This window comes from Macrotis lagotis, chromosome 8 (genome assembly GCF_037893015.1).
Source record: "Macrotis lagotis isolate mMagLag1 chromosome 8, bilby.v1.9.chrom.fasta, whole genome shotgun sequence".
Taxonomy (NCBI): Eukaryota; Metazoa; Chordata; class Mammalia; order Peramelemorphia; family Peramelidae; genus Macrotis; species Macrotis lagotis.
In genome coordinates, this window is record NC_133665.1 from 70,619,096 (window position 1) to 70,637,112 (window position 18,017).

The 18,017-nt window shown below is 34.8% G+C and overlaps 1 protein-coding gene across 11 annotated transcripts in view; it reads left to right on the plus strand.

Moving 5' to 3' along the window:
* Window positions 1-18,017, plus strand: part of KDM4C (lysine demethylase 4C) — a 502,779-nt gene that overhangs the window by 308,833 nt on the left and 175,929 nt on the right. The window contains exon 18 of one of the 11 annotated variants that reach the window (XR_012470847.1): window positions 3,426-3,522. The exons of 8 other annotated variants lie outside the window; for them this stretch is intronic. Coding sequence is in view for 2 of the 3 variants with exons in the window: in XM_074197499.1 (XP_074053600.1) it covers window positions 3,422-3,454 (33 nt within the window). In the remaining variant the exon portion in view is untranslated. Of the gene's footprint in view, window positions 1-3,421; window positions 3,523-10,181; window positions 12,613-18,017 lie in introns of those variants that run through there. 2 more of the 11 variants (XM_074197500.1, XM_074197499.1) reach the window with 2 other exon arrangements.

Genomic DNA, 18,017 nt, shown 5'->3' on the forward strand with positions numbered 1-18,017 from the left:
TATCTATTTTTTTCCCAAGGCAAATGGGGTTAAGTGGTTTGTCCAAGGCCACACAACTAGGTTAATTATTAAGAGTCTGAGGCCAGATTTGAACTCAGGTACTCCTGACTCCAGGGCCAGTGCCCTATCCACTGCACCACCTAGCTACCCCGATTTATTTATCTATTAAAATTTATTTATTTATCTTTGAATTTTGCAATTTTTCCCTTAATCTTGCATCCCTTCCCCCACCCCTCCTGAAGGCAGTCTGATAGTCTTTACATTGTTTCCCTGCTGTACATTGATCTAAATTGAATGTGTTGGGAGAGAAATCATATCCTTAAGGAAAAAAATAAAGAGTTAGCAAAATTGCTTAAGATAACTTTTCTTAAAATTAAAGATAATAGTCTATGTTCAAATTCCACAGTTTTTTCTCTAGATGCAGATGTTAGTCTCCATCACAGATAGCCCAAAATTGTCCCTGATCGTTGCACTGAAGGAATGAGCAAGTCAATTAACATTGACCACCTCCATATCGTTGTTACAGTGTACAATGTTCTTTTGACCCTCGCCAAGGCCATTTCCAGTCATCTTAATTCGTATCTGGCCACTTGACTGAGATGGTTCTGGAGGTGAAAGTGAGAGTGGTGATTCAGCACAGTGCCCCCTCATGCAAATCCACAATTTGTTATTTAAAAAGAACACTGTCATTTTGAATAACAAATTAAAAGCCAAAACAATTAAAAAAAATATTGAATCCAGTGTTCACATCATTAGAGCAGTTTGTTATATTTGGCTTTTTTAACCACTCTGTTCGCAAATTAGTGAATATTATTAATATAATCAGGTATAATTAATGTGGATAAAGGTATATGGGTTAAGGGTTCAATTCAGAGACTTTTATGGAAGTGCCATCTAGTGAACAGCATCGGTATATTCTGGGTCACAAAGATGCTCTGGTTCACCTGTTTGAATAATTTGTGCTCATCTTGGAAACCACTCAACAGCCCAGCATCCATCATTCAATAAGGAATGAACAAAGTTATTAAAGACTTCAGGATCTGAATTCTCAGTCATTAAACTAAAAGTTTATACAGGGTAACTATTAGGTCCGAAAAATTATTTCTAGGCCTGATAATTCCAAGAAATGCTTCATCAGGTATTCACATAAGACAACTAATTTCCTATTTATAGTACAATGTATGGTACACTCCTAAATATTATTTAGAAATGAAAATTGAATGATTCATATACTATTCTGCAACATGAAATGCAGAAACAATGAGTAAGGGACAAACATCTTAGTTTTCTAATATATACATAAAAATTGCAGAAACATCATAACTTTTTGTTGTAGATGATTGGATGGAATAACTAATATCTTCCTAAGTATTAATATGCCTGAACATTTTTTGACAACTTGTTTTAGTAATTCTTCCATTGATCTTTTTGTTCAGATGTACATAATGTAGCTTTTGTAAAGCTAGTCTGTAAAACTTTCTAACTGAGAGTCCTCTAAGTAAACATTATAATATTGGTTTACATTGATACATTTTTCTCACATATCTACAAAGGTAAATAAAAGCATTCTACTTATAGGATGACAAAAATTAAGTAGATCCAGTGACTGTTGGCCCACAGGAAATTAGATTTCAAAATGACCGTGTCTAAGAATAGTCTGAATCCTAGCTAGTGTGTTAATGTCCACTGACCCTGTTAAATAGTAACATAGTCAAACTTTGGTCTTTCTTACTCCAAGTCCAGTGCTTTATCTCCTGTGTCATCTGCTCCATATATGCACATGTATGAATATATGCATTATATATATGTGTATATTTTTATTTATATATGTATGTATCTTTATGTGGGGGGAGAGAATGAAAGAAACATGAAGGTGATTTATATTTTTGGGAGGAATGTGTATGTATTGTATTTATTTCTGTATGAAAAGAAAGATGGTTAAGTCTGGAGTTCATGCTCTGTGAGGAGTAATGAACATTAATAATAGGAAAACCTGACATCACTGAGCATTTAAAGCAATTTTTATTCTGATTTTTTAAACACTATTATTTCAAATACTTTAATGAAGTAGTTCATTTTATTTTTATTTATGTCTCAATACCTCTTACAATGGCCACAATGTAGCGTTTTGAGATTTTCTTCAAATGCATTGTCTGCTAAAAAAATCCAAAATAACAAGATAAGACTACAATGTTTAGAATATAAAAACACATGATAACTGAATAACATATTCATAATTATCTCTTTTGTGCACATAGTGACTGACTGATTCATACCTACAATAATTTCCATCCAATCAAATTATTCTTTCTTTTGTTTTTTAAATGTATTCAGTCCTTATGCAGAATTGCTGAAACACAGAAATACTGCTTCTTAGTGGCATGTAAAGCAATTGCTATCCATTACTAACAAATTCTAGGAATTGCTATGTAAGCAGGCTAAAATTCCATGCATAGTGATCTTACCAGGAAAAGGATATGGTTTAAATACAGCAAGAACAGATCTAGATTTTATGCACGCAAAAAGGATAAAAGGATCAGTTTTCGCACTTGAACATTATTATAACTGTGTAATATATAATCAATCCATTGTATATTACTGTAGGTTCCATGTCGGGTAACTCCATTGAACGCTGGAAGGGATTACTAACCTCGGGTTCCACAAACTATATTAAAGTGAAGTCACACTGCCTTTACAGTTATGAAGAGTTAATGGGGGATTTGAAGAGTGAGAATTTCATTTTATTCTTGAATATCATTCCACAGACATTATCACTGTCATTTTTATAATGTCTGAAATTCCACTATAAACAATTAAAACATTTTATTTTTAAATGAAACTACCTCTGAGCAATTAAATATGAATTACATTATATTTTCCATGAAAAAAGGTTGAAATAGTGGAAAAAGCAGGAACAGTGCTTTGAATTAATGAAGATAGAAGAAGGAAAGACACACACACACACACACACACACACACACACACACACAAACAGGGATAGTGTATCTTAATGTCAATTCTGATTCTTCATGACCCATGAAATACCTGTCCATGGGATTTTCTTGGCAGGAAAATCTGGAGTGAATTATCCTTTTCTTTTCCAGTTTTGTGTAGGCAGGCATTAAGTGACTTGCCCAGAGTCACATAGCTATTGTGTCTGAGTTCAGACATGAACTTTGTTCTTTCTTACTTCAAGTCCAGTGCTTTTATCTACCGTGCCATCTAGCTACCCCATACATACACATAGGTATCCATATATGTATATTATGTTTGTGTATATATTTTTATTCATATATATATGTATGCATGTGTGTATCTTTATTTGAGAGGAGAGAATGAAAGAATGGTAAAGGTGATTTATATTCTTTGGGCGATTGTGAATTTGTGAATATATTTTATTTATTTCTTTATCTATGAAAAGAAAGATGGTAAATACAGACTTGACCTGTCTTAAAATTTTGCACTGAGGAAGCTGGAGGATGGAGAAGTCTTAGAAATTGAAGCTGTTAGCAGTTATGAGTGGTAAGTAAATGAAATGATTCATGGGAGGCAACATAAGGAATATTCACTTAAAAGAAGAAATTATTGGAAAATAGGTTAGGAATTTGTTTTAGTAACTCTTCTGTTAGCCTGGCCTTTTAATTAAGAGTAAATGTGGGGGCGGCTAGGTGGCGTAGTGGAGGGGTGGCTAGGTGGCGTAGTGGATAAAGCACCAGCCTTGGAGTCAGGAGTACCTGGGTTCAAATCCAGTCTCAGACCCTTAATAATTACCTAGCTGTGTGGCCTTGGGCAAGCCACTTAACCCCATTTGCCTTGCAAAAACTAAAAAAAAAAAAAAAAAAAAGAGTAAATGTGAAGTAGGTAAAGAGTTTGGAAAGGGAGAGAAAATATATGCAGGAATTTCCTTAGGTTAACTAATTTTCATTTTTCATATTGAATGAAAATGTATCTGAAATTAAAAAGAGAATGCTGAGAGAAGAGATATATAGGACAGGAGGATGGTAAAAGAAGAAAAGATATCTTGGGAATGGTGTAATAAAAAAAGATGAAATTGATATCATAAGAAATATGACTATGGGTCGCTTTAATTTCCTCATCTGTAAATTGCCTTTGTATATCCTTTGACCATTTGTCTGGGGAAATGCCCTTTTTTTTTGAAAATTTGATTCAGTTCTCTGAATATTTTAGAAATGAGTTCTTTTCAGAAATACTAGTTCTAAAAATTGTTTCCCAATTTACTACATTTCTTTTGATCTTGGCTACCGAGCAAAAGCAAAAGCTTTTTAATTTAATGTAATCAAAAGTATCTAGTTTGTTTTTAATGATGTTCATCTCTTCCATGGTTATAAACTGCTTCCTTTTCCATAGATCTAACAGGTAAACTTGAGTATATTACTTTTTTTTTTTTAATTTTTTGCAAGGCAAATGGGGTTAAGTGGCTTGCCCAAGGCCACACAGCTAGGTAATTATTAAGTGTCTGAGGTTGGATTTGAACCCAGGTACTCCTGACTCCAAGGCTGGTGCTTTAGCCACTATGCCACCTAGCCGCCCCAAGTATATTACATTTTAAATTGGTTTGCTCATGTAGCTATGGGAAGCTTGCTCATAATGTGCCATTTGTTTCTTTATCTGTAGAACTTTCTATTACTTTTATATCTGAAATTCTATTTCTGCTACAGAATTGAAGTAGGAATGAATTTTGGAATAGCTGGAGTGGCTTCTAGACATTTGATGACTTTAAATTTATATTTGACAAGTCAGCAGAGTATAAACACAAGGGTACTCTGAGTGAGAAACATTATTTTGAAAAGGAATTTATACCACTATGATAACGGATCCACAAGTCTTTCACCATCTGGCTGAAATCTTACTATTCTATTTGGAATCCTCTGTACACTTTAAAATTTGTATTTGAAGGCAAATAATAGTGAGCTTGAAAGCCAAAGATTACAATATTGAAGGGTACTTCAATTCTTAAAATTGAGTGGTTTCACAGTGGTATTCCAAGAAAAGATTTGAATCAAGGGAGAAAAAAAGAGTGAACTTTCTACTGATATATATTTGCCTTGCTAAAAGTAGAATTACATAGAAATATGAATGGCGTTTATCTTCTGAGTCTTAATAATACTTCCAGACTCATTTTGTTAATTTTCCAGTTGTGTTAGGGGATAACTCCAGCTTTCTTTCTCAGAGGAATGAGGTTGTATATTTGAAAACGCCACTGTTAATGAATTTCTGAAAATGTAGACATATTGATTACCTTTCAACCCATATAAAAAATGCTATACCAGGCAATCAAGAAAAGTCATTATGTCCCCATTACTTAGTACTGATTTATCCACATTCCTATTTTGCTTATTTTTTTTTGCAATGTCATTGAGAAATACTAAGAAATAATGAGCAGCAACAGACATAAGTAATCTTTGTGGTTTTAACAATGTTGAGGAAAGGCCTGTAAATATCATTGATTCCTTTTTTTAAATAATAAAACAGGAAGAACAGGAAGAGATTACAGATGATGAAATAATTATTTACTGTCATAATTTATAAAAATAGTTAAAAGTTTTCTTATTCATTAAGATTATGTTGTCTAATCTAAACACACATACACACACATATATATATATATCCCTATTTTTGCAAGATTTTAAAAAAAATTGTATTAAAAATGTACATTACCAGCTATATGGTATTTATTGTCAGAAAGATTTGCTACAGTGACAAGATCCTATTGTAAGCTGTCAAATTTGTATATTGCTGTAATACCAAACCATAAAATTTTTTGAGTAAACTGGAGAATGTCAGATAGGCATGACTACAAATAATACTTTCTGAAGACTGTTGATATCTATAGGAGAAATTGTGCAAATGAATAAAATGTTTTCTTGTTACTATAGATTTTTTCTTATATATTAGAAAAAATTTGAAATTGAAGATAAATAAATTTTTATTTTTGGAATCCCCATTTTTCATGAATCATTTTAAAACATTTTTGGCAGGTGGTTTAGATAGTCTGTGATTAATGATTAACCAAGAAAGGCAAGAACAATGATGTTTATACCAAATTGCTGTCTAGAGATCTTTTTTCATTAGATAATAGCATTGGAATTGGAGTTAGAATACCTTGACTTGACCAATCAGATTTTCCTGGTTGATTTCTCCTTGGGTGACCTTGGGCTTGTCAGTTAACTTTCTGGGCTTTAGTTTCTTATTTGTCAAATGAGAACATTGGAAAAGATCTCTATGGCACTCTTATCTCTTCCATTTTCATTTTTATATGTAGGGTCTGATCATTAACTGAATGTTGCTGATGGTAATTTCTTACGCAAACTGGATTGTTGCTAGCAAACCAAGGCTGCAAATTGGAGCTTCATTCTGGCAAGAGATTATAATAATGATGATTATAATTTTTCCTTAATTCTCTGCGATTTCTAATGTGGCCCATCATTCACCTCAAAGCCATAACTGGAGCAGGGCAACTGGGGCTTTATTCTAATTTATATTTTTGTTTTTATAGCTTATAATTCTTAGAATGCCCTAGTAGTATAGTATGTAGTTAGTAAAGAAATTACTTATTTACAAATATTAAGATATGTACTAAAATGGTTAATAATAGAGATATTTGCTTACATTCAGATTTTACTAGTATAGATAATGATACCCAGCCTCTTGCAAAATCAGAAAAGAGTTGTAATTCTCAATGGAAGAAACTTAACAAAAATAAAACAAAAGTTTTCTTTTGATTACTTTGAAATCAGTTGCCTTTAAATATACTACTTTAATTGCTTAAACCTTCTTTAAGATTGCAAACTATCCCATGTAGCTTTGGCTAATAACATACATTTTACAACACAGGCCCTAAAGTGTTTACCAATAACACTTTTGAATGATGTTTTTCTTTTTTCTTTGTTTTTTTGCTTTTTCTTTTGGGTTTTTACAAGGCAAATGGGATTAAGTGGTTTGTCCAAGGCCACACAGCTAGGTAATTATTGTCTGAGGCCGAATTTGAACCCAGGTACTCCTGACTCCAGGGCCGGTGATTTATCCACTGTGCCACCTAGCAGCCCCACTTGACTTGAATTCATTGATCTAAATTTCAAAGCATAGCTATTTTTTTTGTTTGCACTTATGCTACCCTACAGCATTTAGCTATATAAAATCAAATGGAATTGATTCTTTTGATTTCTTTCCAAGGCCAGAAATAATTTGGCTAAATTTTGAATAGCATATTCTTGAGACTAAAGATTATTTCAGTTTTACTGAGATTATGTCTTGAAACTTGCAAAAACAGAATTTGTCACAGCAGTAGCATCTTCTTTTTTAAAGCTTTCCTCCCTTTTGCATTCACTATTTTGTCACCAACCCCCATATAGTACTCATGGCTTTTTTTTTAAATTTATGTCATGATTAGTAATTCTGACTTTCTTTTAAAAAATTAATTATTGGTTAAGAGGACCATTGTGTAATTTTGTTCTTGAGACATTTTATAGGAATGACTGAAAAGAGGCTTGCCAGAGAATGATTGTAAGTTTCATTTTTAACAATGTGATATCTGTACTGAATGATTAAATTGAAAATTTTAAATGAGATAAAGAGGGTGGAGCCTGGGAATGGCATTAGATTCTGGACTATTTGAGATGCCTTTTCTCCTTCTTTCCTTAATTCTTAGGTTTTATTTCTCATATACTGTGAAGAAATTAATGTAACCATTTATTCATGGATGAAATGGAAAAGGGCAGTGCTCATAAAATGAGATTTATGGGAAAGAGTGATGGACAGGAAATGAGGAGTTCTGTGTTTGATTTGTCTGTGTTAGTACTAGTAATGTGACTTAGACAAGTCCTTCATTTTTCTAGGCCTTAGTTTCTTTAATTTAAAACGATAGTCTTGGAAAAGAGTCATTTCTCAGTTCTTTCATCTCTAAAATTTTATAATTCTGTGACTTTTTAAAAAATTTTATTTATTTTTTCCAGTAAAATGTAATGGGAGTTTTCACCATTTTTTCCCCAAGATTATGAGTTTTTACATTTTTCACCCACCCTCCCTTCCCTCCTCTCTCTTTCCCTGAGAAAAATCAATCTAGTGTAGCCTCTACATCTATAATTATGGCAAACATAGATCCATATTAATCATTGTGAAAGAAGTGTCAAATTCAAATGGAAGGAAAAAAAATTAGAAAGAAAATAACATAATACACAAGACAACTTTTAAAAATTGAAGATAGTAAACTTTGGTATATGTTTAAACTCCACAGTTGCTTCTCAGCATATGGATGATATTTTCCTTCACAAGTCTTTTAGAATTGTCTTTGATTATTATACTGCTGACATGAACAAACCCATCATAGTTGATCATCCCTCAATGTTGTTATTAGTGTGTATGTTGTTCTTTTGGTTCTGCCCACTTCATTCAGCATCAATTTATAAAAGTCTTTCCAGTCTTTACTGAAATCTTGTCCCCTCCTGATTTCCCATAGAGCAATAGTGCTCCATCATGTTTATATGCCACAATTTGTTCAGACATTGCCCAATTTATTGGCATCCCCTCAATTTCCAATTCTTTGCCACCACACAAAAAAAGCTCCTATTAGTTTTGTATTTGTGGACTTTTCCCCCTTTATTTGGACCTCTTTGGGATACTGACCCAGTGGTATTGCTGGGTCAAAGGGTATGCATGGTTTAATTGACCTTTGGGCATAATTCCTAATTGCTCTCCAGAATGCTTGGATCAGTTTACAACTCTGCTGGCAATGCATTAGTGTCCCAATTTTCTCCTCCAACATGGATCATTTTTCTTTTTAGTTATATTGGTCAATCTGATAAGTATGAAATGGTCCTTCAGAGTTGTTTTAATTGCATTTTCCTAATTAATAATGATGTAGAACAATTTTTCATTCTCATACGTAGATTTAATTTCTTCATCTGAGAATTGCCTTTGCATAACCTTTGATCATTTTTATGGGAATGATTTATTTCCTTATAAATTTGAGTCACTTCTCTATGTACTTTAGAATTGAATCCTTTGTCAGAAACATTAATTGTAAGAATTGTTTCCCAATTTAATACATTGCTTTTAATCTTGGTCAATTCTATGATGTTTGTCCTAATTTCTTAAGCTTTTTTATAATAATGGTGAATTTTGGGGGGAAATAATTACTTTTTCTTTAATATTTACAGCATTGCTGTCTTTGGGTCTCACTTTTATTTACCCCTGACACTCCTTTTGTAACTGTAGCTTTTGTCAGAGTTGCTGTTCATGTCTTCAAAACTTAAACCAACATTACAAAATAATATATCGAAAATGAATGTTCAGCATAGAACATCATGTACCAAGATAAAAGATCAAATTAGGTCTATGATTAAAATCTTGTCACAGAAGGATGATATCATAATCAAATTAGGAGAGCGAGGAATAATTTTTCTGTTAGATCCAGAAAAGGAAATAATTTATGATCAAACAAGATAGAGAATACCATGAAATGCAAAATAAATAATTTTGATTCCATTAAATTAAAAAGTCTTTGCACAAACAAAACCAAAGCCATTAAGATTTGAAGGGAAGCAGAAAGATGTGACATAACAAGTGTTTCTGATAACGATCTCATTTTCAAAAATATAGAGAACTGAGTCAAATTTATAAGAATGCAAGCCATCCCCCAATTCGGTAATAGTCAAAGGATATGCATAACTAGTTTTCAGATGAAGAAATTAAAGCTATCTATAGTCACATGAAAAAAATGCTCTGTCACGATTAAATAGAAAAATGCTAATTAAAGCAAGTCTGAGATACCACCTCACTCCTGTGAATTTGGCTAATATGACAGTAAAGGGAAATGATAAATATTGGAAGACATGTGGAAAAATAAGATTACTTATGCACTGTTGGTGCTGTTGTGAACTGATCCTGCCATTCTGGATAGAAATTTAGAACTGGTCCAAAGAGTAACCAAACTGTCAGTGCATACCCTTTTTTCTAGCAATTTTTCCCAAATAAATTTCCCAATGATACTGGGAAGGGCCTGTGGAAAGATTGGCACACTAGAACACTATGAATCAATCTAAAACAATTTGGCATTTTAGTAGGAAAGTCTCTATAATCTTGTTGATATTTTTTTGATTCCACTGTCATATTGGTGTGGAAGAAAATAAGAAAAGGCTCTATAGAGACCAAAATATTTTTAGGCAGAACTTCAATCAAAAATCTTTTAAGAGACTAGCGGCCAAGATGGCGGAGAGAAGACAGGCACAGTTCTAAAGTCTCCTGATCTCTTCCCCATCTATCACATGAAACAAACCTCTTAAAAGAAATCCGACCTACAAAACCCAGAAAGAAAAGCCAGGAGAAAGAACATCTTACCTCAGGATTTGTCTCCCGCAGCAGCTGTGGCCAAATTTGGGTGGGTAAGTCTGGGCTCAGAGGGAGGATCAGCCCCGGATCAGCCAGATTAATACCTGAATTGGAACCGGGAGTCTGAGGGCCAGAGAGCCGGACCTGCTGGATCAGAGGTGGGGCTGGATGAAAGGGGCTTGGGTCCTCGGGGAAGCAGAGGCGCTGGTGTTGGTGCTGCCCCCCTGGAGCTCGGGGACCAGGCTGGGGGGTAAGAGTTCTGGTGCAGGAGAGCTGTGGACACCATCCCTGGGCTTCTCAGGTCTGAGAAACTCTGAGGGCACGCCTCCATTGCACAGAGGCCTCCTCCCAAACAAAGACAAACCACTTCTGCCTCAGGCCTAGGTGTGTGAGCAGAAGAACCATCCCAGCTGAGGAATGACCTCAGGCCAGGGTAAAGCCCACCATTGATTGAAGGCAAAAGAATTCAATAGTTCCAACTCCTGCCTTCGGGCAAAGGGAGAAGGCCTTGTAAACAAGGTCACAGACACTCCAGAGAGGGCAACCAGCACCTCCTACTGGCCAGCCAGAGAAACTGCACTCAGTAAAGCCTTTAGCTATCCCAAGCCCAGGTGAACCAGCCCCACCCAACTCAAGGTCTTAGCATAATGAAGAAGGGTCAGCAGGAAAGTTGGATCCACAGAAAAATTCCTGGAAGGGAAAGACCCCATCCCAGAGAGACTTGGAACCTCTGAGGAGAATACAATCTGGTCTCCAGCACAGAAAGATTTCCTTGAAGAAATAAGGAGGGAGCTTAAAAATTTGGGAGAGACAATTAATACCTGGCAACAAGAAAACAAAACCTTAGAAAGTACAATTGGACAAACACAAAAGGAGAATAAATCTCTCAGATCATCAATTTGACAATTACAAAATGAGAATAATTCTCTCAGATCCTCAAATGAGGAAATGCAAAAAGAAATTAATTCTCTCAAAAACTCAATTGGTCAAATGGAAAGCTCTTTCAAAAGTAGAATTGACCAATTGGAAAAGGAGTTGCAAAAGGTTAATGAAGAAAACTACCCCCCCCCAAAAAATAATGGAGTCTACAGAAACTAATGACTCCACGAGACATCAAGAGTCAGTTAAACAAAATCAAAAAATAGAAAAAATAGAAGCAAGTGTAAAATGCCTCATCAACAAAACCACTGACCTTGAGAATAGATTGAGGAGGGGCAACCTGAAAATTATAGGACTTCCTTAAAACATTGAAGAGAAAAAAAGCCTGGACTTAATATTACAGTATCTAGTGATGGAAAACTGCCCTGATATCATGGAATCGGAGGGCAAAGTAGTTATTGAAAGAGTACATTGATCCCCACCAGAAAAAGATCCTAAAATGAAAACACCAGGGAATGTTGTGGCCAAACTGCAGAACTATCAGATAAAAGAGAAAATCCTGCAAGCAGCCAGAAAGAAACAATTTAAATATGAAGGAACCACAGTAAGGATCACACAGGACCGGGCTGCATCAACTTTAAGGGATCGAAGGGCCTGGAACGAGATATTTCGAAGAGCATGGGAGCTTGGAATGCAGCCAAGAATCTACTTTCCTGCAAAGCTGAGCCTTCTCTTCCAGGGAAAAAGATGGACATTTAACGAAATGGAAGAATTCCAAAAATTTCTGATGAAAAGACCAGAGCTAAACAGAAAATTTGGACATCAAACAGGAGGTTCAAAAGACACATGAAAAGGTAAAAAGGGGGGGGGCGGTAAAAGGAAAAAATAATGCAATCCAGTAAGTTGAAATTGGCTATATCCCAGCATGGGGGTCAAAAAAAAAGATTCTCATAAACCTTGAGAAATGTAACTCTAACAGAGAGAATACACCTAGCCAGACATGGTGGACATTCATGACCTGTCCATTAGACTACTCTCTAATGGGATATAACTGGCTTTAACCCCACTTGGGAGGAAGACTAATAACTCTCAGGAATTTTGACTCTATTTGATAGAATATACTGAACTAGAAGGGACAGACACTCAGAATTTTCTATGACTTAGATAGAAGGATCTAAAAATAAAACACTACCACCCTAAAAAGGGGGACAGGAAAGAGATGAGTGGAGGGAGGGGAATTGAGTGGGGCAAATCTCATTACACTAAGAGGTACAAAATACCTATGGTAATAGTGCAGAAGAAGGGAGCAGAGGAAAAACACCTGAATCTTCTCATCAGACTTGGCTTAAAGTCAACCTACACATACTCAGTTAACTTATAAAACATCTAACCTTTCAACTATTAAAAGGGGAAAAGGGGAGGGGGGATGAAAAAGGGAAGGGGAGTGGGGGAAATAAGGGGAAATAAAAGGAAGGGAAGGGAAAAAGGGAAAGGGGAAACAAAGGGGAGGGTGTGATATAGGAAGGCAAAAACACTGAAGGGGGTGGTTTTAAGAAGCAGACTGGGGAATATGGATAAAGGGAAAAGAAAGGGGGAAAAATACAAACTGAGGGAAGATAGCACAGAGGGCAATAAAGAATTAGTAATCATAACCTTGAATGTGAATGCGATGAACTCTCCCTTAAATCTTAAGCAAATAGCAGAGTGGATTAAAAACCAGAATCCTACAATATGCTGCTTACAAGAAACTCATTTGAAGCAGAGAGATACATATAGAGTAAAGGTGAAAGGTTGGAGCAAAATATATTTTGCTTCAGCTGAAGTAAAAAAAGCAGGGGTAGCAATCCTTGTCTCAGACAAAGCAGCAGCAAAAAGAAGATGGGGTTAAAAGAGATAAGGAAGGAAACTTTATCCTCCTAAAAGGTACCATAGACAATAAAGTCATTTCAATATTGAATATATATGCACCCAGTGGGACAGCACCCAAATTCTTAGAGGAGAGCTGAAAGAATTACAGGAAGACATAGACAGCAAAACTCTAGTAGTGGGAGACCTCAACCTCCTGCTATCATATCTAGATAAATCGAATCATGAAACAAAAAAGAAAGAAATTAGGGAGGTAAATAGATTGTTAGAAAAATTAGTTATGGTAGACTTATGGAGGAAACTGAATGGGGATAGAAAGGGATATACTTTTTTTCTCTGCAGTACATAGAACTTATACAAAAATTGACCATGTACTAGGACATAAAAACCTAATGATCAACTGCAGAAAGGCAGAAATAGTGAATACATCTTTCTCAGAACACAATGCAGTAAAAGTCATATGCAATACTGGGCCAAGGAGATATAGACCCAGAACAAATTGGAAACTGAATAACCTCATTTTAAAAAAAGATTGGACCAAAAAACAAATTATAGAAAGAATTAACCATTTTATCCTAGATAATGATAATAATGAAACAACATACCAAAGCCTATGGGATTCATTCAAAGCAACTCTCAGGAGATATATTATAGCTCTAAATGCTTATATGAATAAATTGGAGAAAGAGGAAATCAATGAACTAAACATGCAACTAAAAAAATTAGAGAAAGAACAAATCAAAAATCCCCAACTAAGTACCAAATTAGAAATTCTAAAAATTAAAGGAGAAATTAATAAAATTGAAAGCAAAACAACTATTGAATTCATAAACAAAACCAAAAGTTGGTATTATGAAAAAACCAATAAAATTTATAAACTTCTAGTAAATTTGCTTTAAAAAAAAGAAGAAAAGCAAATAGCTAGTATCATAAATGAAAAAGGTGAACTCACCACCAATGAGGAGGAAATTAAAGTAATAATTTGAAATTATTTTGCCCAACTCTATGCCAATAAATTTAATAATCTAAGTGAAATGTATATTGGAATGGATATTTTTATAAGTTGCTCAGGTTAAATGAAGGAGAGATCAAATACCTAAACAGCCCTATCTCAGGAAAAAAAATTCAACAAGCAATCATTGAACTCCCTAAAAAAAAATCTCCAGGGCCTGATGGATTCACAAGTGAATTCTACCATTTAAGGAACCATTGGTTCCAATCCTATATTAAACGCTTTGGAAAAATAGGGAAAAATGGAACTCTGTCTAACTCTTTCTATGTAACCAACATGGTGCTGTTACCTAAAGCAGGAAGAGTTAAAACAGAGAAAGAAAATTATAGACCTATTTCCCTGATGAATATAGATGCAAAAATCCTAAATAAAATCTTAACAAAACGATTACAACAAGTCATCACTAGGATAATATGTTATGATCAACTAGGATTTATTCCAGGAATGCAGGGTTGGTTCAATATTAGGAAAACTGTTAGTATACTCAATTATATCAACAACAAACCTATCAGAAATCATATGATCATATCAATAGATGCTGAAAAAGCTTTTGACAAAATACAGCATCCATTCCTATTAAAAACATTAGAGAGTGTAGGAATAAATGGACTGTTCCTTAAAATAATTAGCAGTATCTACCTGAAACCATGAACAAGCATTATATTCAATGGGGAGAGGCTAGAGGCATTCCCAATAAGATCAGGGGTGAAACAAGGATGCCCATTATCACCACTACTATTCAATATGGTATTAGAAATGTTAGCAACGGCAATTAGAGAAGAAAAAGAAATAAAAGGAATTAGAATTGGGAAGGAAGAGTCAAAACTCTCACTCTTCGCAGACAACATGATGGTCTACCTAGAGAATCCCAAGAAATCATCTAAAAAACTACTGGAAACAATTAGCAATTTTAGCAAAGTTGCAGGTTATAAAATAAACCCTCACAAATCCTCAACTTTTCTGTATATCTCTAGCAAGAAACAGCAGGAAGAGCTAGAAAGAGAAATCCCATTCAAAGTAACCTCAGACAGTATAAAATATTTGGGAATCTATTTGCCAAGACAGACTCAGAATCTTTTTGAAAACAATTATAAAACACTTCTCATACAAATTAAATTAGATTTAAATAACTGGGCAAATATCAACTGCTCATGGATAGGTAGAGCTAATGTAATAAAAATGACAATTCTACCAAAACTAAACTATCTGTTCAGTGCCTTACCAATCAAAATTCCTTACCAATCAAAAATACTTTAATGAGTTAGAAAAAATTGTAAGTAAATTCATATGGAGAAATAAATAGTCAAGAATTGCCAGTAGCTTAATGAAAAAGAAGTGCAAAAGAAGGTGGCTTAGCCCTACCTGATCTAAAATTATATTATAAAGCATCAGTCATCAAAAGTGTGTGGTATTGGCTAAGAAATAGAGTGGTGGACCAGTGGAATAGACTAGAAGTAAAAGCAGGAGATGATTATAGTAATCTGCTGTTTGATAAACCCAAAGAGTCTGGCCATTGGGATAAAAACTCCCTGTTTGATAAAAATTGCTGGGAAAATTGGAAGTTAGTATGGAAGAAACTTAGATTAGACCAACACCTCACACCCTTTACCAAGATAAGATCCAAATGGTTACAGGACATAGACAAAAAAAACAATAGTATAAGCAAATTAGAAGATCAAGGACTAGTCTAACTGTCAGATCTATGGAAAGGGGAACAGTTTATGACTAAGGAAGAGTTGGAGAACATTACCAAAAACCAATTTGATGATTTCGATTACATTAAATTAAAAGGCTTTTGCACAGATAAAATCAATGTAACCAAGATCAAAAGAAATGCAGTAAATTGGGAAACAGTCTTTACAACTAATGATTCTGACAAAGGGCTCATTTCTAAAATATACAGAGCAATGAGTCATATTTTTAAAACAAAAAGCCATTCCTCAATGGACAAATGGTCAAAAGATATGCAAAGGCAATTTACAGATGAGGAGATCAGAGTAATCTATAGACATATGAAAAAATGCTCTAAATCATTAATTATTATAGAAATGCAAATTAAAGCTTCTCTGAGGTACTACCTCACACCTTTCAGATTGGCCAGTATGAACAGGAAGGATAATGATCATTGTTGGAAGGGATGTGGGAAATCTGGGACAATATTACACTGTTGGTGGAGCTGTGAACTCATCCAACCCTTCTGGAGAGCTATTTGGAACTATGCCCAAAGGGCAACAAACATGTGCATACCCTTTGAGCCAGCAATAGCACTACTGGGTCTATACCCTGAAGAGATGAGGAAAAAAAGAGTAAAAAATTACTTGTACAAAAATATTTATAGCAGCCCTGATTGTGGTGGCAAAGAATTGGAAATCCAGTAAATGTCCTTCAATTGGGGAATGGCTTAGCAAACTGTGGTATATTTATGTCATGGAACATTATTGTTGTATTAGAAACCAGGAGGGATGGGATTTCAGGGAAGCCTGGAGGGATTTGCATGAACTGATGCTGAATGAGATGAGCAAAACCAGAAAAACACTGTACACCCTAACAGCAACATGGGAGTGATGTTCACCCTTGAAGGACTTGCTCATTCCATCAGTGCAACAATTGGGAACAATTCTGGGCTGTCTGCAAAGGAGAGTACCATCTGTATCCAAATAAGGAGCTGTGGAGTTTGAACAAATTGCAAGGTTAGAAAAAAATACAGATAGCTTATTGTCTGATCTTGTTACCTCTTAGACTTCTCTTCTCTTTAAGGATATGATTTCTCTCTCATCACACCCAATTTGAATCAAGGTACAACATGGAAACAAAGTAAAGACTGACAGAGTGCTTTCTCTGGGGGGGGAGCAAGATTGGGGGGGGAATGTAACACTCAAATAATATCTTTAATAAAAATAAATTTAAATTAAAAATCTTTTATGTTCTTATAACATACTAGATTTTTGGAAATGGGGAAATCGCATAATAAGCATTTATAGAGCATGAACCAGGTATTCTACCAAACACTTTTCATCTGATCCTCATAACAAAACTGTGACATAGGTGTTATCATTATCTCCCATTTTACATTTGATAAAACTGATGCAGACAGATATTTAGGGACTTTTCTTAGGGTCACACAGCTTGTAATCTTCTGAGTCTAAATTTGAACTCAAATCTTCCTGATTCTTTACCATGCTCCATGGTACCTTCAAATGACTCTGGTAAACACTAAGTAGTCTTTCTTTTCTGCTACAGTGCACCCTCCAAAAAAAAATAAAGTGGAGTCCTTGCCCTTGGAGAGATAAATAATTAGAGACATGTTAGATACATGAGAATTATCTTAGTGAAGAAGGTAAGAAGAATTTGAGAGATTGCTGAGATTGGAATTGAGACTTGGAAGAAGCCCAATTGCCTTAAGAAAAATTGATAAAGAAGGAGACCATTCTTTGGATTTGTGTTTGTTTGTTTGTGTGTGTGTGTGTGTGTGTGTGTGTGTGTGTGTGTGTGTGTGTGTGTGTGTGTGTCTGTCTGTCTGTCTGTGTTGGAGGGGGGGCATAGTTGAAAGTCACTAAAAACAATGTAAATCATATTGAGATCATTTGAAGGTAAATGCAGTAAAGTCAGGGGAGCGGAGAAGGAACTAGTTTATGAAGAGTTGTACTTTATTTTTGGTTTTGTTACCGGGAAACCAATTAGAAGACTGTACTGGAAAAACTGATTGGGCTAGAGTGGTAGGTGTGTCAACAAAGAAGGTTTCTGAAGGTAGAAAAGAAAAGATTTGACAACAAATTGGACTTATGAGATTAATAAGAGGGAGGTGTTGAGATGGCACCAATATGCATGAGTAGTGGTTCCTTCCACAAAATAGGGGAGTTCAGAGGAGGAAAGGACTGGGGAGTGGGAGAAGAATATACTTACATCTGTTTTG